General features: G+C 45.5%; 4 protein-coding genes and 1 pseudogene across 4 annotated transcripts; 2 read left to right on the top strand and 3 right to left on the bottom strand.

Moving 5' to 3' along the window:
- The first annotated feature begins 834 nt into the window (after nt 1–834).
- LOC117185821 lies at nt 835–12,294 on the top strand (annotated as a pseudogene).
- A 115-nt stretch (nt 12,295–12,409) lies between these two features.
- Nucleotides 12,410–14,912, bottom strand: LOC117188224 (CDK5RAP3-like protein). The gene is made up of 4 exons (XM_033391734.1): nt 14,810–14,912; nt 14,567–14,741; nt 13,063–13,917; nt 12,410–12,993 (listed from the first exon to the last, which is right to left on the bottom strand). The coding sequence occupies exons 1-4, from the start codon at nt 14,813–14,815 to the stop codon at nt 12,488–12,490; spliced, it is 1,542 nt and encodes a 513-aa protein (XP_033247625.1). The 5' UTR covers nt 14,816–14,912; the 3' UTR covers nt 12,410–12,487.
- Nucleotides 14,913–15,171: 259 nt separating this feature from the next.
- On the bottom strand, nt 15,172–17,318 carry LOC108159329 (transcription factor grauzone). The gene is made up of 5 exons (XM_017292525.1): nt 17,176–17,318; nt 16,284–17,092; nt 16,008–16,217; nt 15,566–15,941; nt 15,172–15,506 (listed from the first exon to the last, which is right to left on the bottom strand). The coding sequence occupies exons 1-5, from the start codon at nt 17,296–17,298 to the stop codon at nt 15,267–15,269; spliced, it is 1,758 nt and encodes a 585-aa protein (XP_017148014.1). The 5' UTR covers nt 17,299–17,318; the 3' UTR covers nt 15,172–15,266.
- A 109-nt stretch (nt 17,319–17,427) lies between these two features.
- On the top strand, nt 17,428–21,053 carry LOC108159328 (U2 snRNP-associated SURP motif-containing protein). The gene is made up of 10 exons (XM_017292523.2): nt 17,428–17,520; nt 17,589–17,705; nt 17,776–18,053; nt 18,120–18,735; nt 18,800–18,843; nt 18,917–19,492; nt 19,556–19,739; nt 19,801–20,044; nt 20,102–20,463; nt 20,530–21,053. Exons 1-10 carry the CDS (start codon nt 17,473–17,475, stop codon nt 20,929–20,931), a joined length of 2,871 nt encoding a protein of 956 aa, XP_017148012.1. The 5' UTR covers nt 17,428–17,472; the 3' UTR covers nt 20,932–21,053.
- On the bottom strand, nt 20,970–22,787 carry LOC108159331 (E3 ubiquitin-protein ligase RMND5A). Its single transcript, XM_017292527.2, has one exon. The coding sequence runs from the start codon at nt 22,577–22,579 to the stop codon at nt 21,266–21,268; it is 1,314 nt and encodes a 437-aa protein (XP_017148016.1). The 5' UTR covers nt 22,580–22,787; the 3' UTR covers nt 20,970–21,265.
- Nucleotides 22,788–23,773: the final 986 nt, after the last annotated feature.

Raw genomic sequence — 23,773 nt, 5'->3', positions numbered from 1 at the left:
CCGCCCCCAAGCTCACTTGGTCCTATAAGAGGTCCATTGTGTTATTATTATTGTTATTATTTATAAATCAATTTAACTTGTTTTAGTTCAGTTCATAAAATAACTAGTTCAATAAAAGTTTGTCCAAAAGATTTTCCAGTATTGTATGATATATAATGTCATATTTTTCGGTGAAGAACACGATTTATTAAACGTCAAAACACCAAAATTATATATAATTTATATCGTAGTTAAGTATGTATAAAGGCCAATTAAGTGAGCTAAGTTTGTTTTTTGTATCGGTATATTTTGAAATGATACGATATATTTTGGTATATACCTGATGGTGGACGGTATATTTTATCGATACATCGTATTATATATCGCCTATATGAATATATATATCTAAATAAATAAATGGCGGTTAAGTGGGCTAAACTCGTTTTTTTCGGTATATTTAGGTCTGTTTTGGTATATATCTGAGGCTCAGACGCTCACAACGCTCACAGACGTGCAACGAAAACTTGAGTCGTAATGGGCTGTAGAAAGGTGTATGGACAAGAAACAAAAAAAATTGCAAGGTTCGTACTGCCCTCACCTCATCTTCATCTCACTTGTGAGGACAATATACCTTGAAGACAAAATCGAATTTTTGTATATTGGGTATATTCAAGGTATATTGGGCAAATAGGGTGGATTTTACCGTGCATGCGTTGCATTATCTGGGCCGTTTTGCCTGCTGTCCATACCCCCTTTTTCCTTCCATTATGTAGCAAATGTGTAGAAAAGTAGACTCCATACTCCCATCCTCGTGTATATGTATATATATATATATAAATATATATTTATGTACTTGTATGTATATTGCGGGAGAATTGTTGGGGAATTGTTGCGTTGCTGTGGAAAAATGCAATTGTAAATTTTAATAAATTGATTAACGGTTTTCCCTGATGACGTTTCGAGTAAATTAAGTGTGCGCACCGGGTTACGCGTGGAGAGAAGATTGAAAAAACATTTTTTCCTACGCAGCAGAGGCATTGAACGCGCGCGTGTGTGTTGTGTGTGTGTGTGTGTTAGTGCCACATAAAGTTGCAAGAAGCACAGTTATATTTCATGTGCTTGATTTATGCAATAATAAAATCGGCGAATTCAGCTTATATGGATCAAAATCCGAAAGGAAAGCAGAAAAATGTGAAAAAACCAATGGGAATTTTTCAATGTTGTCAATACAGCGAGAGCGAGAAGCAGCAGCAGCAGCAGCGCCATCCGCAGTAGCCGTCTGCGGTAGCAGCGCTGCCAGCGTCAACGTACAAAAAGTCAAAAGCAAAAGAGGAGAATGAAATAACAGAAAAAAAGAAAAGAAAAAAAGTTGAGCCACAGCAAAGCACGAAGAAACGCGAAGCACGGGCTAAAGAAAAATCGAAATAATAAAAAAAACACGCATACATATGCACGTATATGTAGCTGTTTGCGTGTAGTGAGATTCTGTGCCTGTGTGTGTAAGTGAAACGTATAAATAAAATTCAGCCAAATGCAGAAGCCAACAACAAAATGGATAACAAAACTAAACAGTTGGATTTTAAATTACTGGTAATTAAATAATGTTTACGCCCCAGCCCCCGTTTTACTCCTTCCATTCACCATATTATATACACAGAAACATAGGTACAACCGTAAATGTGTTTGTGTGACTGTCTAACTGTATGAGAGAGAGAGAGAGAGAGAGGAGAAAAACAACGTGTAAAGGCAAAGAAGAGAGCGACAGTGAGATGGAGAGCGAGAGCCAAAGAGAGCGTGTGATAGAAGAGTAGGAGGTGGAGGACGACAGATAACAAATGAAGTGAGGTACAGTGTGCACTGGTCGTATTTTGTTGCCGCCTTTGCTTTTGTTGTAATGTTAAAAGGTCGCCTCGATTAAAACAAAAAAAAGAGAATACGGAGTATTTGAATTTGTTTTAGCATTTTGCTTTACTCTCCAATTAGGAATGCGAAACACCTGAAGTAAACAAAGATAAGCGGTTAATGGATTTTTGAGCGGGAATTGCGGTCATCTTAAGAGCGAGATAGGGAGAGAGCTACTACAGTTAAATGAGTTGAAAGAGAAGAAGAGTGCTGTGTGGGCGCTTTCTTTCCGTGTGCTGTTCTTCTATTCCGTTTATTATTTTAAAAGCTTTAAACGCCCCCTAGCAGACTCTCCCTACCCAACCCATTCAAAATGGATGGGGGAATTCTTGCACAATTTCCACCCACCCACACATATTAAGCTTTCTGTGTGTGTGTGTGTGTGTGTCTGTGAACTTCCGCCGAGTGTATCTCTAAACCCCCATCATACCACCCCAGCACAAAACCAGACCCCAACCCATCCCCATCGCACTCCCACTATCCCATTCAAAGGCAAAACGCATACCACTCCCATTTCCCCTTCTTCTCGGCTCCCCTTTCCTCTCTCTATCCACTTCTTCCTTTCAACGAGTGCCACATAATGTAATTTTTGTTTTTTCTATTTGCCTCTAAAATGAATTGTAGTTCCCCCTCTGACATTCTCTCTATATTTTTGTGCTATGCTACTCCCCATTTTTCGACCCATTTCAATATGGTTCTTGTTACTGGGTTGCTATTATTCACTTTTGTTTTGTTTTCCCTCGTTATATTTGAGGAAATATTTATTTTTATTTTTTATTAGTTTATAACAACGTTTACATGGATTACACACTCATACAAAGAAACAAACTTACATTTGCATAAATACTAATACCATAAAAAATACTACTAAATCCAAAAGCACATACACACACACAACACTCCATCTCGCACTCATACATAGAAATAGAGCCCCAAGAGTAAGAGCATGATTGGATTTGTGAATGTGTGTGTGTGTGTGGTTTGTGTTGTTCCTCGTAGAAAGTATTTGTGAGAGGGGTGTGAGCGAAAAGCGGGAGGGAGTCACTACTTCTCCCCTTTCTCTTCCTCCTGCATGCATATAAAATTTGTGGAAGCTCGCTCCCGTATGCAAGTGGAAGTGAGATGGACAACACGGTACGAATGTACGAAGCAAAGCACAAGTGAAAGAAGAAGAAGAATGGTAAACAGCATTGCACAGTGGGGCAAAATTGTTCATTTGTGTACATGTATTTCCATTGGTGGTGGAATAAGAAGTTAGGGAATTTTTTTAATGAAGAACTAATGCACTCACTCATGAAACACATAAAATGGCATTCCCTCTGAAACTAAATTTCTCTTGAATGGCAGTTCAGCTCATGTTTTCCCTTACAGCGTTTTAATTACTTCTCTTCTCTCTCTTTAGAAACGCAATTAAAGTTTTTTATCGCTATTAATTGGGTTTACGACATGAGTGAATGCTGTCAGAAAGCCGGACGCAGGTCGATGGGGGTTAAATTAGTTATCCTTTTCTAGTTTCGAACTATGGGGCTGTGAAGCACTGTGAAGCAGCAGACCAAAAGAGCGTACGCTCTGTGCCAATTTCATTAATAATACTCTTAAATTAAGGCAAGGAGGAAGACAAGAGACAGTGTAAAAGCTATTTTTACTATTTTTGATTACTAAAACTATTTGGATGCATTCCTATGTATTTGTGCTGCTCTAAAAGCTTTTGGGTCTGTGTATGAGAGGGGGGAGGAAAAGCAAAATGTATAACATACATAAATTTAGCTAAAAATGCATGCAACGTCACCTTCTTGCCCTTCCCTGTACCGCCTGCTGCCCCCATTTTGACTGTTTCTTCTATATATATAATATATTATATACATATGTAAGTAGTATATGAATGTTTATCTGTGTGTGTGTGTGGGGATGTACTCACGTGTTTAGAAATATTTTGAAGATATGTAGTCAGTCCGCTTCTATTTATCTTTGGATGTGTTGGTGTGTGTGTGTGCGCTTTGGGGAACAGGTAAATGTGTTTGTATGAACCTACATACATATATAACAATTGTAAACGAACTAAATATTTCTGTGTTGCAACTAAAGCGGCATAAATCAAGATGGAAAATACAGCTGACATCGCAGAAAAGTCTACTATTGAATACCCTATAAGAGATTCCATTCATCCTATTTATATTGAGTTGAATGATATTCTTATCCTAAAGAAAAGTGCATCGTATTTTATTTTTGTGGTTAAGGTACATATAAATATGTACATCACATCAAGTGCACTACGTCTCTTTCTCTCACTCACACACACGCAAACACACACTAGAGATCATTTAATAAGAACAGAAATAAAATGTAATTAAATGTGGTATTTTAATTTTCCTTTCCCATTACTCTCTTTCGCGCGCTCTTTCTCTCCCTCCGCTTTTCCGTTTTCTTACCACACACACAAAAAATGTGATTATTACTGTATGCGTATGCATGTGTGTGTGAGAGCTATCTGCAATCTAAATTTACAACTACTTTATTGACAAATAAAACGCGAGAGTTGCTGCGTTGCCACCCAGTTGCAAGTTGGATCAATGAATTTTTGTAATCATTCAATAAATACAAAACAAAGGGTATTCAAAGTATTTCAGAAGTGTGTACCCGTCGTCGTTTGCTTTTAGCCCTGTCCACCAATTCTCCCTTTTCCGTTATTCTGTATTGTTTTCTTTCTTCTTCTCTCATACAGTGGGTGGATGGATGGTGCGAGAGGAACGTGTAGCGAGCAGAGAGCCCCACATTGTGCTTGTAACAACTACAAATCGCTGCAAAAACACATACATACCCACACATACATTTAGAGAGATAAATGCACACATACACATGCATATATAGTGGAAACATTGTGGAATGGGGGAAAAGTAGCACAAATTGTTCGCTGTTTTAATTTCCCTGCCTCTTCTTCTCTGTCTCCCTACCTTCGCTGTTGCTGTTTTTTGCTTCTTTATTTTTGCCATCTTCGTTGGTTTTCGTTGTGGTCGTGTGTTTGCTTTGCACTAATCGCTTGCGCGAACAGCGCAGCCGGCGTCGCTGCTTCTGTCGCCGTGCTGTCTAACCGTTTCATTGATGACGCGAGCGCTTCTCTCTCTCTGCTACTACTTCTCCCCACTCTCCCTCTCGTGGCTTTAATGGCATTAAATTGTTTGGAAAATCATAATCTCTAATGGTATTTGATCACAGTTATTTTGGCAAGTGAAGGTTTGTGTGTGTGTGTGTGTTTAATTAAAACAAATATGGATGCTATGTTCTAATTGGGACAAAACTACTTTGAATTTACATATGTGGCAACTCTACAAACACCACCTCACCACCCCCCTATATCTCCTCCCCCGAGTTTCTGCTTTCCATGAAAATGGGCGGCACAGGACGGAAGTTGGTAATTTATTTCTACTATCGCAATAAGTTAGGCACAGTGGAGCGAAAACGATTCTCCTATGATACTTCTACAAAATATTACAAACTCCAATATTCTTTGATTCTTCCAGGTGGATCAGTCACTAAATCTACTGGACAGCCTCAATACGGCATTGCGGTGCGATGCTATACAATTTTTGCTGCAGACGCTCAAGAGCAAATATCCGGACGCCTGCGACCAAGTTGTCAGGAATCTATTCAGTCACATAACCAATGATAATGGCGGAGCGCTGGCCACCCACCACGAGCTAGCGAAGAGCGAACAGCTCCAGCAGCTGCTGCTGTCCACCAAGAAGGAGAAAAAGGAGAAGCAGGAGCCGGACAGCGGTGGCGGTTTCGACGGCGCCGGGGCCGGGGCCGATGCAGAGATCAAACGGGAGCATCAAGTGGAAGAAGATGAGGAAGAGGAGGCCGGTTCTACAGATCTGAACCAGAATTTCGAGAAAATCCTTTGCAAAGAGGAGTTTCTGGGCCTCGACGACGAGGAGGAGGAGGAATTCCTCCATGATGCGGACACTGAGAATTCGTCTTCCCTGCAATTCAACGCTGGCAACCATGTGGATGCACTTGGGCCTGGTGATCCTTTGGATCTAATACAAGGCGGTGGCTCACTCCTGGTCAAACGGAAGTACGAGGCAACTTTTGGAGCCGAGGAAGATGAGGAGGATCACCTGGATGAGGATGCGGCCAGCAGCAGCCCCAATGGCAACAGCAGCGACAGTAAGCTGGTCAAGCGAATGCGAACCAACAACATGCACGTGGCTGTGGCGCTGGGGTGGGAGTGTCGAGTGTGAGGAGGAAAGAGGAGAGATCCAGCCTAGGCGAGGGCTACGTCTTCCACGAGGACAGCCAATATACGCTGCGATATCACCACAGTACCGGGGAGTTCAGTGAGCGGGCTTTTAAGGCTCAGTTCCGTACTCTGTTGCGCCTGGCGCTGAGTCAGCACCACAAGCCCTTCCTCAAACAGTTCTATGAGAACTTTGTGGAGAATGGACGGCTGCTGGGCACCACGCCTTCGACGAGAGTGTTGAAGGAGCTCCGCGACCAGCGATTGGAAGAGTGGCGGAGACAGCGGGAGCGTCGTCTACTGGTCAGCCTACTGAAGCAGAATGAGATTCAGCAGCAGGAGATCCAAAAACAGCAGCAAGAGATTCAGGCGCAACAGGAGCTGCACGACGATGAGAATCGGGAGCAACAGAATCGGGAGCAGGAGCAGGAGTCGGAGCGTGAGCGTGAGCAGGAGCAGGAGCAGGAGCAAGAGCTGCCCCCACAGCTGCCTGCCATCTCTTTTGGCGACTCGGAGCTGGAATCGGAAACGGAATCACAGCTGTCGTCGGCAGCTCAAGAGATTATGAAGTTTGAAGAGTTCATTGACGACGGTGTAGGCGCAGGACGTCTTATCGATGGTCTGGAAATGGAGCCGGAGATAGATGACATGCTCGCTGGCGCCGGTAGTGCCCTGTGCAGCGTAAACAGTGCGAGCGGCCACAGTAGCAACAGCAGCAACAGCAGCAGCAGTGGGAGTGGGAATGGTAATGGGAATGGAATCGAAGTAAGCGGGGTTGTCCTGGAGAACAATAGTCATCATTCGCATCACCTGTGAGTAGAGCTGCAGCCTGCTTCCCAGAATACTTGTTAATATGTCCCTTTCTTGCAGAAGTAGCAGCAGCAGTGCAAATCTTGTGATCAACGGCCTTACGTCAAGCAATAGCATCAACAGCAACAACAACAACAACAACAACAATAATAATAATAACAATAATGGCAATCTCCACTGCCAGCCAATATCCCTCCACGGGCAGGGGCAGGGACAGAGTCTGGGATCAGTACAGGAGCAAATAGCACCAGGCAAGCCATCGCTTCATCTGCCCATGACCATGACCTTGGAGAGCAGAGACCTGAAGGGGAGCAGTCAGCAGGGACATATCATCATGTCGGGTGGAGGAAGCTCTGGGACCCACGCCAATGAGATTCAGCAGCTGCATCAGCATCCAAATCACTACAACTCGAGCAATAATCCCCTCTCCATGATGGGTGGCATGATGCAGCAGCAGCACGTAAATATGCAGCACCAGCAGCAGCAAATGATGCAGGGACAGTTCCCACAGCATGGCGTCTCGATGATGAACAATCGTCAGATGCCTGCACTTGTTGCCTTGTCAAATCTGGGAGACGAATCTCCGGTTTCGAGCAATGTCTGTGGCCAGATGAACTCCTCGCTAGAGCTGGACGACAATGATCTGTCGCCCGACGAGGATGACGACGAGTTGGACACCGAGCTGGATGAACTGGATGCGGCCAAGCAGCAGCTGATCGATGGCGGCAGCAGCAGCAGTACCTCTCTGCAAGCGCCACCTTCTCAGCATGGCAGCGGAAGTGGCGGCAGTGGGGGACACACGCCCGGTAGCAAAAAGGATAAGCCTATCTACAATTGCCTCTTGTGCCCGAAGTCCTATCGCAAGCGGAAATCTCTGCTGGATCACTACAAAATGCATCCAGGCTTCTGTCACGATTGCGGCCAACCCAATGGCAACACGTTAGAGGTAACCATATAAAAAGATAAATATAAAGGATGAATGAGGGGGGCGGGGGTTCTGTGATTCTGTGCTGACCAATTAATAACTTTTGTATTGTTTGTTTCTCAGGAAAGAATCCATCACAATCGGACGATGCACATAAAGGAGTTTCCGTTCGTGTGCGAGACCTGCGGCGAATCTTACTCGCGAATGCAGCAGTTTCACGCCCATGTCGATTCGCACAGCAAGAAGGATTTCAAAAGTGAGTCGGCGTGAATGTAAATTTCACCAAGTTCTCCTGAGGAGTGGAGTCCAGTCCCTTGAAATGGAATCAGCCTTATATTGAATGAAAACTATATGTGAAACTGTTGATCTAAAATTCTGTTTTTTGTTGCAGCCTTTCCGTGCGGCGAGTGCGGGCTAAAGTTTCCCCAGAAGAAGCTGCAGCAGCATTTCGAGGAGACTGGCCACAAGGCGGACGGGGCCATCTGCGAGGTTTGCGGCGAGGAGTTTACATCAAAAAATGCCCTCTACCAGCACATAATACGCGTGCATAAGCGAGACAACTTCTTCGAGTGCCACATTTGCCATAATCGCTTCACGTTGAAGGCCAACCTGGAGCGGCACGTGCAGCTGCACACCGAGGTGAAACGCACTTATGTGTGCGACATGTGCGGCTCATCCTACTACACATATCCCGCACTCAAGGAGCACTACAGCAACGCGCATGTGGATGTGTCCGAGTGCAAGTGTACGCTGTGTGGTAAGCGCTTCGGGTCGGCCAAGTCGCTGCAAAGGCATCTGCCCTCTCACTCGGAGGAGCGACCGCATTGCTGTAACTACTGCGATCAGGTGGGTTCTACGTCCAAGGATCCTTCTGAAGCTTTTTTTAATCTCTAACCCTTCGCAGACCTTCAAATGGAAGACGCATTTGGTGCGTCACAAGCAGACAATGCATGGAAATCAAACGCCGCCGCCTAAGAAGGGAAAACAGCGCTTCCCCAAAGCTAACGAAGAAGGTAATGCATCTGTTTCGCCTCGAAGGGTTCTGTTCTAACTGCTTTCCTTGCTTCCTTCCTTCCTTCTTTTCGCCAGCTGAAATGGCTGCTCTGCCGGATATGCCAGGTCCGCCGCCTGTGAAAGCCAGCAAAAAGTCAACGGCCGGAAAGGCAAAGTCACAGGGAGCAGCAGGCGCAGCAGGGGCTTCCGTACAGCAACAGCAGAAGGGAGCTGCAGCAACGCCCACGCCACCACCCCCAGTCTCAACGACCCCAGGATGTCTGCAGCAGGATCAATTCAATGCGGCGATGGTCAGCAGCAACAGCTCGCAGTCCTCGACGGCCTCTACGTCGCAGCACTCGGTTTCTACGAGTGAATCTCAGCAGAATTCCATCTACAATCAGAGCTTTAATGCTGAGAAACTGCCGCCAAGCCAACAAGCACCGCCGCCGCAACAGCAGCAGCCACCACCACCACCACCACCAAATCCTTTGCATCAGCAACTTCCAACGCCACCTCCAACACAACAACAGCAGCAGCAGCAACAGCTGCGTGCCAGCCCGGCTGATCTGCACCTGCAGCGAATGAATAGCTTCGGGCAGGAGGGGCAGTTCCACTTTGAGGCTGGCCAAGCGGCCGGAAGCTATCAGCAGCACCAGCTGATCAGTCAATATCAGCAGCAACAGCAGCAGCACCTGAGGAGTCACACACCTCAGAGTCCTCATCCTGCACATCCTCCACATTCGTCGCAGATCCAGCAGCAGCAGCAACCGCAGCACTTTAATTCCCCTCACCATATGCCGCCAATGCACCACCAGCACCAGCTGATGATGCAGCAGCAACACCGTCATAGCCAGCGCTCGCCATTGCACCACCATCCCTCAACGCAGCAGCTGCAACAGCAGCACCAGCAGCCGTCGCATTCCCCGCAGCATGCGAGACTGCAGTCGCCGCAACCTCCGCCAGTACAACAACAACAACAACAGCAGCAGCAGCAGCAACAACAATTCCTGCAACAACAGACCGCAGATTCTTGGGGCAACATGAACTTTGGTAATCCGCCTAACAACCAGCAGGAGTTGAAGGATAACAAATTCTATATTGTAGACTCGGCCGAGTTTCTAGGGCTTCCAATGAATGTGCCGCCTGCCCAACAGCAGCCGTCACAAGCTGTGAGCAAACCGCAGCAGCAGCAGCAGCCGCCGCCACAACCACAACCACAACCACAACAGCAGCCCCAACAAGATCCAGCTCTAGCTAGTGATATGATGAGCTTCCAGCATATGTGGCCAGCGCCAGGTTTCAGTCAGAGCCCTCAGCAGCAGCAGCAGCCCCAACAGCAACAACCGCAGGGACAGTCCAATCCGGGAGATCCCCACAATTACAACAACATCGGCAGCATACTCACGAATCTCATTGACAATCCCGCGACAATGGAGTACAACTTCGACTTGATCCAGCATCAGCAGCAGCCGACGGCCCAGCAGCAGCAACAGCAGCAAGCAGCGCAACAGCAACAGCAACAGCAACATCACAGTGCAGGAGGCTATCCGGGAGCCTTGATGAGAAGTGGCGCCGTGTATGGGGGAGCCTATGAGCAGCACATGAGCGACCAGTTGGTCAGTGAGCAGCAAAAACAAAACAGCTTTCCGCCCTATCATTTGCATGGCCAGCAGTCACAACAACAGCCGCCGTTGCACCCCCACTTACTGCCCCTGGCGGCAACGCATGGCAACGTTTACGAGCGAACAGGAGTCGGGGTGGGCGTAGGCTACTCTATGCTAGGTGACGAGTCAAAGGCCATCCTGCCTCCGATGATGGGCGGAATGATGCAGCAAATGCCCCCTCACGGACAGCAGCCAGATCTAATCTACTATCCAGTGAAAAATGATTGACAGGCGAAGCATTCCCATCCGCATCAGCAGCAAGCTCCAGCTCCAGATCCAGACCCAGCTCTAGCTCAGGAACAGCAGCAGCAGCAGCCGAGTAATCACCATCATCATCGCTGGTGGACGGAGGAACCAGCCAAGAGAGGCGATGGTTTTCATTGAGGAAACCAAGAGACATTAGAAAACAGGACAGAACACGAAAGCGGAACAAGTTCGCTTAGATAGTAGGTGAATGTGAAATTATGGACGCGAATACTTGCGATGCGATTGAGAGTTGTAGATAAGGGTAATCCACATGATTTTTGGAATCTAGAGCAATACAATACAGATTAGAGCGACAAGTGCTCAGAATTCTAATCCGACCGGCGCTATGATACGTGTATAAATGTAATCATTTACAAGTACATAAAAAAACAAAAGTAAGAGTATATATACGGATATACATATATATATAGTATATCTACAGACATATAAATAGTAGAACGTAAGCGAAAGAAACGCGAAAAATTGAATAAAAAAAGCTATAAATAATAACTACGTATACATATATAAATTATATGAAACATATAAACACTAATGTCTAAGTAAACTACTAACAATAACGGCAGACCACGAGCAACTTTCGAACAAATTTTATGCTTATTTAACATTTACCATACGAGTTATGAATGCATCATGCAGTTGCATGTTTCATGCAACACAGACACCCACACACACACACAAATACGTACGTTGATGTATAATCAAAACAATCCAAACATTATATCCATGCATACACTACACTACGATACGATACACATACTCGTACGATATATACATATGTAATCCGGAGACACACAGAAAGACCCCCTATATATTGTAGATGAGATTTATTTGAGCTTGGGTCGGTTCGTCGGGTCGCTGGGTCATGCATCACGAAAACCACAACATTAGTAGAAATGACGCTCATAGCCCGGGCCAAACGCCACACAAAGTTGTAACCATATCATGAGGCCCCACCACCCCCTTCCCGTATAATTAATTGTACTCTCGATAGTACTTGTTATTTTCTATTTAGTTAATGAATTGATTACGATTACACTTGTAAAGCCTTTCCGACGATTACCGCCAGCCACACTTTTGTTAGATTAGTGCCTAAGTCTAGTTGATATATCCCAATGTATACCCTCAGCATCTTGTGGCTTTTTACACCCAATCCTTGTATGACTAGAGCCATGTATTATGCATACCCCATAGCATTTCCCTCCCTCCACTCCAGTCCACACCAATCCACTCTACGCCACTCCAAATTGAGTTATTTTCGAGAATTTCCTTAGAGTCAAGACAGGCAGGCCCCCAAACATTTAAGTTAATCAGGATAGCGTTGTTCTTGTTTTACATATTATCCATCAGATTCAGCAATATAAGAATTGTACCATTAAGTGAAAGTTTAAAACGAAACGTTAAATGTTTAAGGATACTTTTATGCAACAGCAACAGCAAACAAACAATACAAACAGCAACCAACAGCAAAACTTCACTAAAATTAGATTTGTATTCTGTATACAAAAAAAAAAAAACTGGCAATTAAAAGAAAAAAGAACACGATATAAATACAATTTGTATATTTAATAAAAATAGCAAAATAAAAGTGAATAAACTTCTTTTAAAAAATGAAAAAAAAACGCACTTTTGTTTGTTTTTGTTCTGCCCAACATTCGATGAATATTTATTTTAATAACCATTTAACAATTCCCAAGATCTGCCCGTAGTTTAGTTAGCGCCTCCCATTAGATTAACCATACGATTCTTATAACGCTTCGAAATATCCTTCTCGATGTGTGTCTGTAGAGTACGCGTTTGGGCAATCAGTTCCTCGAGGACGGGATTAAGCTGCAGCCGCTGCTCCCGCAGCTCGACGGCACGCTGCTTGAGTCCCTCGCGCGTGGATCGGAGCTTCTCCACGGCCTTCGTCATCTGCTGGAGCTTGGTGGCAAGTAGATTCGCGTACTTTGACGAATGCTTTAGCTGGAATAGATGGCGCGTTTGCTCATCGGAGGTCTGCTGGATGATTTTCTCGATGTAACCGAGAATCTTCTTTATGCTATCAGCATCGTGTGTGGCAATGCTATCCATAAGCGAGTACATAATGTTGCTCGAGGACTCCAACTGATTGAGCTCATAGAGGCGCAGGCGCAGGAACGATTCCAGCTCAAAGAGCTCGTCCAGAAAACGATCCCGATAATTGGGCGAGTCTAGGAGTGTGTAGGCTTGGTCACCTGCAATGGATTTGGAATGGATTAGCAGCTGGTGGAGAGATGAGAAACCCATATCAGCTATCAGCTTACCCTTGGCAGTGCCACCATCCATGCCAGTGCCCTCCACCACGATCCCATACTCCTCGACAGGAATGTCAAAGTTGATTTCAACAGCATCCGATGCTGGGGCACTCTCGATGCCCCAATCGATGTTACCGCCATCGGTCTCCGGAAGATCTACACCTCCAAAGTCACCGTAGTCAATGATTTCCGCCGAAACGGTGGAGGATGTTCCGCCATTGTCATCCGTTCCAAAGTCAATTTCGGTAACAGCGTTATCCCCCTCTCCATCCTTGGAGGCGATGCCTTCACTGAGGTCTAGGCTTATGGGAGGCTCTTCAACGGCCAGGGGTGCTTCTTTGTGAATGTACTGATACACAGTGGTGTTTCCAAACTCGACCAGATGCCGAAGAATGGGTAGCGACTGTTTGTGCCCACTGATCTCGGCATACATGTCGATGCCGTTCTGAATCTTGCCAATATCCTGTAGGGACTTAGTGTAGAGGTCTGGCAGGCCGGCAAGAACCTCGATAAGCTCCGCATGTAGATTGTCTCCTTTGACCCCCAGCTGTTCCAGCAAGGCGGCATGTTCGGCCAGTAGCTGACCTTCCGGCTTGTGCATGTCTTGGGCTCTTTTAAGACTTTCATCGGTAAGTTGTTCCAGTTTTGCCATTTGCTTTCGCACCCCAGGTATCTCAAAGTTCACATTTCGCACAAATATCTGAGCCGTTTCGCCCAGATATGTAGCGTTCTTTTCGTACAGGCGGCATATCTCCTGCCAATCCTTCATACGCTGACTGCCGTAGGTGCCAAATACGCTTTTCGTATCCTTCTCCGTTTGCTTGAGGATTTCAATTATCTCTTTCACATGGTAATAGTTGATATCTGCAACGAATTTGATGGATGAAGACACCAGAGCACAATGGCCTTGCCTACAAGGTGGTGGTAAAAAAAATACCCGACAACCCTCATCTGCCTGATGCACTTGCAGGAAACTCCAAAAGGCAGTTCTAGATGCAGGTGACCTGTTTTCGATGCAGTTCGGCTATAGGAAGGCAAGATCGACGACGGAATAATAGGGTATATCGCTGTTAAAGCTATAGAAGGAACCAAGTAGCTTGGAGGACGTAGGCCGTACTGTCTCGAGGTGACACTTAACATAAAGAACACCTTCGATTCGGCGACGTTCACCTTCGACGTTCCACGTCATTCTCAGGGCCCTAACTCGGTTAGGAATCGCAGACTAACTGATAGCCATCATCGAGGTCTACTTCAGAGACTGCATGCTGCTATACCACACCGACAACGGCACCGTGGAGAAGCAGGTGACATGAGGCGTTCCCCAAGGCTCAGTCCTTGCGCCAACCCTATGCAACGTGATGTACGCCACTATTTTCAGGCTTCAATATCAAGAGATACCCGCACAGTAGGTCATGTAGAAATTGAGAGAAATTAAGGTCTAAGGAGGGGTTCTCTAGCCTTCTTCAAATTTAATAAACTGATAAAAAATAAAAACAGTGCACAAGCTACTCACTCGCTTTCGACAATAATTTAATGAGCTGTTCATTAGACGGCATGTCCTGGAGGGCATTGCTGATCTTGGTGTGAATTTCCTTGATCTCCTGTTGAATATTTTTGGGCACAATCCTGCGGCTGATCAGCCAGTCTTGCAACTTCAGAGTATGGATGTCAATGGGAATCTCAGACTCCTTTTTTTCGAAAACCGAAAATTTAACACATTTGAGAGCATGATATGGCTAAAACGAAACACACTTACATTCATTTTGCAGAGATATAATATTTGTTTCTGTTCCACGCAAGCAAGCTGCTTTGTTGTTACTTTTCGATAAAATATACCGTCTCATTTTCTAAATATACCGTAAATATACTTGTGACAAAACAAACTTAGCCCACTTAAGCCCCCTCTATTTGAACAGGTAAACAGCTTGAGTTAGACGGTAAATAATGCTAATGATTATATTTCCTCTAGTAGATCTATTCATCCTATCTTTCACCTGTCATGCGCTAAAATTCTTCAGGATTCATAATTTTCATAGATATTTTCATTTTTCATATTTTTATACCCACTGGTCGACAGTGGGTTAATCGTTCCTTGTCTCTGTCCACGACACTAGTTGCTCGCAATTTGGTTACGTATAATTGGTTTTTAAACAAAGATAAATCAAAACCCAAGGTTATTTCTGTTGTAACTTGATCCTTAAGCAATTCTAAACCTAAGCTGTAGTGTAGTCATTGGCAATAGCTGCGGCATCGGCATCGTCTCTGAACATCTGGGCCACTTGTGCACTTGGCAGAATCTTCTGAGAACTTCCCGTCTTCGTTTTCCGCCAAATGTCCCACTCGACTGGATGCATTTTCTTCTTATGCGAATGCATGTTGGCATTCGAATTGAAGGTGCGCGGGCAAAAGGGACACTTGTACAGAGGTTCACCAGTGTGCTGGGCCATGTGCTCCTAAAAAGTGGTGCAAATGATAGAAAAAGTAACAGCCATTTTACGCATTGTGTTCTTACTTTTAGGCTTATATCTTTCTTGAACGTTTTGCCGCACTGTTCGCAGGTGTAAATCACATTCGAGTGGGAGTATCGCTTGTGGCCGATCAGCGCACGAGAGTTCTTGCAGCTCTTGCCGCACTCCGAGCAAATAAAAAGCTTGCCTTCGTCGTTGTGGCGCCTCAAATGCTGCTTGAGGTTATCCTCATCTTTCAGCCAACTCTCGCAGTCTGGTCGCGGGCATTTGATGCGTGGCCCACTCTCCTCAAAATGCAGGCGAACATGTTTTTCAAAGACGGCCTTATCCTTAATACTCTTGCCGCACACATGGCACACATTCGCCGCTTTGCGATGCTGCATGCTGATGTGCACCTGCATATGGTATTCCGTTGCGAAGCTGTGGAGTGGAGCGTATGCTTTATGGTTTTCTTCGTAAATGCATCCAAAGTAAACAGATACTCACGCATTGTGCTTGGGGCACTCGGGACAAATGAACTTTCTCTCGTTTACTGGCACGTGGGAGCCCTTATGCAGCTCAAGGAGATTACGGCGGGAGAAGCGCTTTCCGCAGTAATCGCACTGGAAGTCGCATTCCTCATCGGGAACATGGTGAACCAGCCAATGGGCGCGCAATACGCTGGAGTTGGCGAACACCTTGCCACAGTCCTTGCACCTACGAAATGAGAACCGAGCCAATTAAAACTGTCTACGGATAAGAAATCGAAATCCCAGCACTCACTTAATATACTCCGGATTCTCATGCCTTCTTGCGTGCTCTTGGATGAGACAGCGCTTATTTAGCTTCCGGCCGCAACATTTGATGTAGGGCCGTTCGTCTGGATGCTTCTCCTTGAAGTGCTCTCGAATACCGTCGAAGTCTTCAGCCAAAAATATGCACAGCTCACAGCCCATCACAATGTATCGTTTTATGAGTTCTTCATCTTCCTTGCAAAACGGCGGCAAGCGTTCCATCTTAAATACTCTTTTCACTGGTTTAGGCTTCTTAATTTTAGCTTTGCTCTTGTTTCCCGTCTGTCGAATCTTTTTCGTCTTGGCTGGCTTGGCGACTCCTTCCCTCGCCTTCCGTTTGCGGCCACTTCTCGTAATAATTAAATCGTCTTCCTCATCTTCATAGTCAACATCGCCATCATCTTCATCATCATCGTCCTCGTCGTCGTCGACTTCGCCATCATCGTTGTTGGGTTCTTCAAGGCCAAATTCCAGATCTGGGGACTGCCGCTCAGTTTTGATGTCCAGCTTACTGTCGACTGGAGATTCCGGCGACAGAGTCTGGCCTAGTTCTAGCTCATCCAGGGGATTCACATTTATCTGAGCACTGACATCATTGTCCACTGCCAGCACATCGGCTGGCATGAGTACTTCCTCCGGCCAGGATGTGCTCACCGCCTCGGGATCCTGCTTGAACTTCGAGGTGGTAGCATAAATCACTTGAGCCTCTTGTATGGAAATATAAAACTGGTGAAACTCGGACACCTGGGTCCAGCAGACATTGCAGATAACTTTTGATATCTCATCGTTGGGCAGAACCTGGCCAGAACCATACACATTTGTTTTTCGATGTAGTATCTATGATTGTGTGTATAGTATAGGAAAGGAAGTTTGGTTCTCACCTCGAACCAGAAATGCTGGCGCAGCACTTCGGCCACTTTGTTGTCCGTTGCATTCACATCGAAGATCTGTAGACACATCTGGGCCCCGCCGATTCCGCGCAAACACAAACGGCAGATATCCATTTTGCATTTATAAATTACAGCATCTATTATTAAATTTATTAAATTTTATTGTAGAAATAATAGAAATTTACAATGCGATAGCGATGGGAGTCTCTAACAAAAAAATCGATAGCCTGCCTATCGTTCGTGTTCTTCTCTGTACCTCTGCATCCGTGAAAAAGTATTTAAATAAAAATGAGTAAACAAACCAATAAAGCACCCAAAGATGCAGCGGCCTCGAAGGTAACATCGCCGCACGGCCCATTTGCAGTCCTCAGTTGCACGCTATAACATTTCACTCTGATTTGCAGCGAATAAGCGAGAAAAAACTAGAGGCTTTCACAGTGGGCACATTCTCGAAGCCGCATTTGTCCAAGAAAGAGATTGAGGAGCAGAAGAAAAAGGAGGATGCGGCTGCCGCGGCACATGTAAGTGCATAGGTAGCTCTCTCTCTCCCTCTCTATTGATATACATATGTACAACAATTTGATATTCTAGGCCTTCAAAGAGTTCGTGGAAACGTTCCAGGAAGCACCCACCCCCTCGTCCAAGGTGTGGGTGAAGGCCGGTACCTACGACGCAGGCTCCAGGCGTGAGGACAAGTCGGAGAAGGGAAAACTGTATAAGCCTTGGTCGAGGCTCTTGGATAAGGAACCCGACAAAATCGAAGAATACGCCAAGACGCTGGCTTCAGATCTCAAAAAGGAGCCGCTGAAAAAGAAAAATCAGGAGAAGAAGAAAAGCAACTTGGAGCTGTTTAAGGAGGAGTTAAGACAGTAAGCTCGACTACCATTCCTACTACGATTCATTTATTCATTCATGGTTATGCCAATTTCTTTCAGGATCCAAGAAGAACGCGAGGAGCGGCACAAGTACAAGCACATGGCCGTATCACAGGCTCCTCCAGCACAGCAACAGCAGCCACAGCAGCAGGCGGCATCACAAAGCAGTAGTAGTAGTGCTTCCACCAGCTCTCAGCAGGCAGCAAGCAACGCGCGCGAAGTGGGATCGTTTGACACCGGGGATCCCAATACTACCAACCTCTACTTGGGCAACCTAAATCCGAAGATATCTGAGCAGCAGCTTATGGAGACTTTCGGGCGCTATGGTCCCTTGGCGAGTATCAAGATCATGTGGCCACGTTCTGATGAGGAGAAGGCGCGTGGGCGCAATTGCGGCTTTGTCGCCTACATGAGCCGCAGGGACGCCGAAAGGGCACTTCGGACCCTCAACGGCCGCTACATCATGGGCTATGAGATGCGTCTGGGCTGGGGTAAGACAGTGCCCATAATGAACACGCCCATATTTGTTCCACAAGCGCTAATGGAGCTGACCCTTCCCCCGCCGCCATCGGGACTACCATTCAATGCACAACCGCCCGCGAGTGAGGCTGATACGTTACCCAAAAAGAGCTACAAAGAGTACGACAGCGAGGAGGAAAAGGAGAATATGGAGAGGGTAAAAAAGCACATGCAAGAGGCATGCCATCAAGTAGTCCCGAATTAAAATTTTGTATTTTTAGATTCTTAGCAAATCAATAGTAAAAGTCTTCATACCTACAGAGAAGTAAGAGCGGCCCATGATAGTGTATGGTCTTTATAGAAACTAATCTGAGCAAAACTCCTAACTCTTCTTCCAGAGCTGTGCTTAACGTTATCCATCGTATGATTGAGTTTGTTATACGCGAAGGACCCCTGTTCGAGGCATCGGTAATGATTCGCGAAATGGATAACTCGCTGTTCTCGTTCCTTTTCGATAACGAGAGTCCAGCCCACATATATTACCGCTGGAAACTCTTCTCTCTGTGTCAAGGGGACACGCCCGGCGAGTGGCGAGAGAAGGAGTTCCGAATGTTCAAGAATGGACCCGTTTGGAAGCCACCAGTGGCTAATTTTTATACCCAGGGCATGCCCGATGAACTAGTTGTTGATCCCGATGCACCAGTCGTCAGCAAGGGAGCCCTGTCCAATGCACAACGCGATCGACTCGAGGATCTCATCAGACACCTAGTACCCGAACGTGCTCGCATCGGGGATGCCATGATCTTCTGTATTGAACATGCTGATGCTGCTGATGAGATATGCGAATGCATTACCGAGTCTATGGCAAGCCTCCATACGCTTCCGTCGAAGAAAATTGCACGTTTATACCTGATCTCTGATATCCTGCACAACTGCACTGTGAAAGTCTCCAATGCCTCGTTCTTTCGGAAATCGTAAGTTAATCAGTTATTTATTTGCTTTTATGTTGTTCTTTATATTGTTCCTGTACTTTGCAGCGTGGAAAAGCAATTGATGGACGTGTTTGAGTGTCTCCATGCCTATTGCCTGAATATTGACAGCCGCCTCAAGGCGGAAGGCTTCAAGTCCAGAGTCTGCAATGTCATACGCACCTGGGAGGAATGGACCATCTATCCGAAAGAGTTTTTGGCTCAGCTCAGATGTAAATTCCTGGGCAAACAGGTTTGTATAATCCTTCCCCCTTTGTTTGCGATGAAGTTTTTCATTGTGGATTCGTCTTTAGTACATTATCCCGCCCACCTCTCCACAAATGGAGGAATCACGCTCTGAGGAGGCCGTGGACGAAGATATTGACGGAGCACCACTATCTGGCGACGATAAAGATGATGAGGACTTGGATGGTGTTCCATTGGACGGTGCTGCTTTGCTCAAGAGCGCCTTAAAGCTGGCTCTGCCAGAGTCTCTCACTCCTCAGCGTGACACGCCCAACAGAGAGGAGTACCATGATGAAATCGATGGCATACCCTGTAAGTACTAATGAGTAGGTAATCAAGAATACGATGTTATTCTATGTGGAATTTCAGTTGATGAAGACCTCGATGGTGTGCCGCTGGAAAAGGAGGCCAAGTCGCATGTTAAGCTGCCTGGATTTATACCTTCAAAATGGGAGACAGTTGATCCTCAGCAGGTGGAGGCCCAAGCTATAACGACTAGCAAATGGGACACACTAGATCCGCCCGACCCGCCCAAGTTCTTTAGCTCGGATGAGGACACTGACGATGACAGCTCGCAACAGTACAGCGATGAGAAGCGACAGCAGTTGAGGGACATTGAATTAAAGGCCATGCAATACCAAGATGAACTGGAGTCGGGTAAGCGACGCGTGGATGTTGGCTGGACGGTCGTGGAACAAGTAGACCACTACCGCAAGCGCTTGTTGAAACAGGTATGCGCATGCCGTAAACATTTCAATTAGTCTTCCATTTGCTTATATTATAATCTTTTCAAATAGGATTTAAGATCAGAGTCTGTCGTAGACTCTCCGTTGAGCTACATGAACACCAAATTAAAGAGCTCCAAGCACAGCCAGAGTCCAGTTCCATACACAAGTGCCTCTCGCAAACGGTCGCATTCCCCTTACAGCGGGGGAGATAGCAAGCGACGTGACTATTCACCGGATAACTCTCGTAGTTCAAAATCGTCCAAACGCAATCGTTCGCGGAGTGACTCCGATTCTCCAAAGCGCTACTCGGAACGATCCGCCCGCAGTACGCGATACGACAGTCCTGCATCTACTTCTTCTCGGTCCCGACGATCTCCGTCGCCATCGTACAGGTCGCGATCTGACCGCCGGGAGGAGGCATCGCCTACGAAGCATCGTAGCGAAAAGCACAAGCACAAGCATAGGCACTAGAGTGTGTCGTGATTGGACTATAATAAAATTCAAATCAATTCTGTACGAAAACGCATTCTTTGTTGGTTTAAAATACATGATATATTGTAAATCTAAATGGTTTGCATAGGCTCTCCTGTTAATATGTCGCACTCTTACACTATATCATGGCCCAAGTAGTTCGATTCCGTCCTGCGAATTTTTCTAAAAACTTCAATCTAAGCAAACTAAATATTTAAAACTGTTGTGATTGTTAAGGAAAGCTGGCCAACCCGTGTCCTCGAACTGCCTGAGCCGAGCGCTAGCGCAAAATGGTTATAATCTTAGGGTGAATTCAGAATAGGTCTTAATAGGCTTAAAAGTAAATACGAACAGCCTCTTCGGCATTCTGCTCTACGGGGCAATATGGGCATTTGAGTATGTGGCCGTTGCTGAGCTTGTGAAGGGCATCGTTGGAGATGACATGACCACAGGTCAACTTCTTTGGCGGATTGTCCTCGGAGGTCTGCTGACGCAAGATGGGACAGGCGAAGATTGAGTGGAAGCGGAATTCTGGCTGGAGATCGATTTCGATGGGCAGCTCGTCGCAGCCATTCCACATTCCCAGGACCTGACGCGATTGCATCACCTGCTTGATGTTCAATAGAGCGGGAAGGGCAGTGCATCCAGCATTCACAACAACAGACAAGGCAGAGTTCTTACTAATGCCTAGCAGCTGGCAGGCATCCTTAAGAAATATAAACGATAGTTCAGTCCACATTTCCTGGCCCAGGAAATGCTTGTACGGAGAGTTCTCCAGCCCGGCAGGCAGATATATAAAGCTGGCCATCAGATTGGCTATCTCGTGCTCATAGCGCAAGGCAAACTTCTCGAAATTCGTCCGGGCATAGACAACGGCCTCGTTCTGCGACTCCACGCCATACGAGACAAGCTGCATAAAGCGCATGCGGTGCAGCCGAAACTCAATGAGAGAGTGCCGCTCCATGAGCTGTGGTGAGTAGCGCTTGGTCCACTTGAGGGCTTCGGTCAGCTCCCGCTTCTGTATCTTCATCCAAATACTATAGATATCGGCGAACTCCCGCTCCGAGTCGAACACATCCTGGGCTTGATCCTCTGTCATTTTGCATTCTTTGATCAAAGTGCGGGCCACCGTGTCCATGCCCTGGCGGCAATAGTGCTTGGCAATGGCCTTGTTCAGCAGCATCAGGTTCTCCTCGTCCTGCAGGACATCGACACGCATGGTGGATGTAAAGTCGGCGCTAAAATTACGATCAATAGCCTTCCCAATCTTTGAAATCGAGCCGTGCAAGTCACGATGCTCTGTGGACAGCTTCTGCACTCTTTCATTACATTTTAAAATAGCTCCTCTGATCACCTCCATGTGGCGATCAGTGGGACGCTGCGGCGCAGTTGGTTCCGTCTCCACCTGCATGCTCACACCATCGCCCATTGGGTCGTCTACGCTGGGAGCATTTGCATTCACCTGAGTGCTCGAGTTAAGAGTCGTTACCATTTGCTCGGCATTTCCAAGGGCATTGACCAAGTCCGACATCAGCATCGCAATATCCCCTACATCGGCCGAGGCATTGTCGCGCAGCTGCTCTAGCTTGGTAACCACTCGGTCGAGATCCTTTTCCACCGATGAACAGGCCCACGATTCGCTATCCATTGTTTGCTCCACTTTCTTTGTGACAAAATAAAAAAAAAACTAGCCACGCCAGGCGCGCTTTTTCTTTAGACTTCAGACCAAAACGAACTCAAGTCTCGATCTCTGATGATTTTTCCAAGGTCTATGGTAGATTTCACCGTTTAGCGGAATATGCGTATTATTTAAAAATTGTTAATTTTATAAATTATAACACACACAAACATTGTGACCAGTGTGACCGTGGACTTTTCGATATCTGACTTGACTTATCTGGACTTATCTCATTTGAAAAATATACCGTAAATATACTGACAAATTCAAGTTCTATTTTATATATTCCTCGTTTCTGATATTCCGTGGAATATTACTAACTATGTACAACATTTAGCCATGCCCACATAATTTTATCCGATTAGTGAATCTATTTTCTAATTGCCTGATTTATTTTAAACACTTGCTTTTATTGCATTTTGCGTAAAAAAAGGTTTTAGCGAAAATGGTCCAGCAAAAGAAAACGAAAGAGGATAGTCGTTCATATTGCTCAATTTAGAGATTCCGTTGAATAATTCTGTCTAAGTAAAACCCTTAGTTTTGGGCTAGTTTTTAGTCCTTGCTTTTATTGTATTTTGGCTAAAACAAGTCATAAGCAAAATAGATCAACAAAAAAAAAAACAGTCGCAATGTTGCTGGTATTTGAAGACATGATGCGTGTATATGTCTTTGTACACCCTATTTCGAAAATTTTATATGAAGGTACAACGTAATTTATAAAGACCTTTTCTCAAATCGATATTCTTTAGACATATTCATGTATATTATTAGTATCTTGTATATATTTATCTCGATCCTGATGCCTACGGAGCCTGGGATGACAAACATTTTTTCAATTCTATAATACCCCTTTCTCTAGGGTATGAAAACTAGTGTTGCCGGTAATCATTGTCGTCAACCGGTTATTTATCAATAAATACTCGTTTTTGATCTTCCGTCGAATATTACTAGCTACCTAAGACCCTCAGGTGTGAACTCATAATTTTATCCATTTATTACATAAATTTCCTACAAGACTGGTCAACTTTAAGTTCTCATCATTATTGGATTGCTTATAAAATAAGGTTTAATCAAAACAGACCAACAAAACTGTCCACTAAATTAATTTCCTTACATGGGAACTACACAATAAGTACACATTTGCTACACGTTAACTACACTTTC

Source organism: Drosophila miranda, chromosome 3 (genome assembly GCF_003369915.1).
Source record: "Drosophila miranda strain MSH22 chromosome 3, D.miranda_PacBio2.1, whole genome shotgun sequence".
Taxonomy (NCBI): Eukaryota; Metazoa; Arthropoda; class Insecta; order Diptera; family Drosophilidae; genus Drosophila; species Drosophila miranda.
Note: the sequence above shows the minus strand (reverse complement) of the source record. Positions and strands in the feature narration are given on the sequence as shown.

What these genes read in the sequence shown, in the direction of transcription:
- LOC117188224 (XM_033391734.1), bottom strand. An exon ending in TAAATTATTGTCGAAAGCGA is followed by an intron (nt 13,918 to 14,566) that starts GTGAGTAGCTTG and finishes AATTCGTTGCAG; the next exon opens with ATATCAACTATTACCATGTG. An exon ending in GGATGGTGGCACTGCCAAGG is followed by an intron (nt 12,994 to 13,062) that starts GTAAGCTGATAG and finishes AATCCATTGCAG; the next exon opens with GTGACCAAGCCTACACACTC.
- LOC108159329 (XM_017292525.1), bottom strand. Translation starts at nt 17,298, where the DNA reads ATGGATATCTGCCGTTTGTGTTTGCGCGGAATCGGCGGGGCCCAGATG. An exon ending in GCCAGCATTTCTGGTTCGAG is followed by an intron (nt 17,093 to 17,175) that starts GTGAGAACCAAA and finishes GGTTCTGGCCAG; the next exon opens with GTTCTGCCCAACGATGAGAT. An exon ending in GAGAATCCGGAGTATATTAA is followed by an intron (nt 16,218 to 16,283) that starts GTGAGTGCTGGG and finishes CTCATTTCGTAG; the next exon opens with GTGCAAGGACTGTGGCAAGG.
- LOC108159328 (XM_017292523.2), top strand. Translation starts at nt 17,473, where the DNA reads ATGAGTAAACAAACCAATAAAGCACCCAAAGATGCAGCGGCCTCGAAG. An exon ending in TTTAAGGAGGAGTTAAGACA is followed by an intron (nt 18,054 to 18,119) that starts GTAAGCTCGACT and finishes AATTTCTTTCAG; the next exon opens with GATCCAAGAAGAACGCGAGG. An exon ending in GCAAGCGCTTGTTGAAACAG is followed by an intron (nt 20,464 to 20,529) that starts GTATGCGCATGC and finishes CTTTTCAAATAG; the next exon opens with GATTTAAGATCAGAGTCTGT.
- LOC108159331 (XM_017292527.2), bottom strand. Translation starts at nt 22,579, where the DNA reads ATGGATAGCGAATCGTGGGCCTGTTCATCGGTGGAAAAGGATCTCGAC.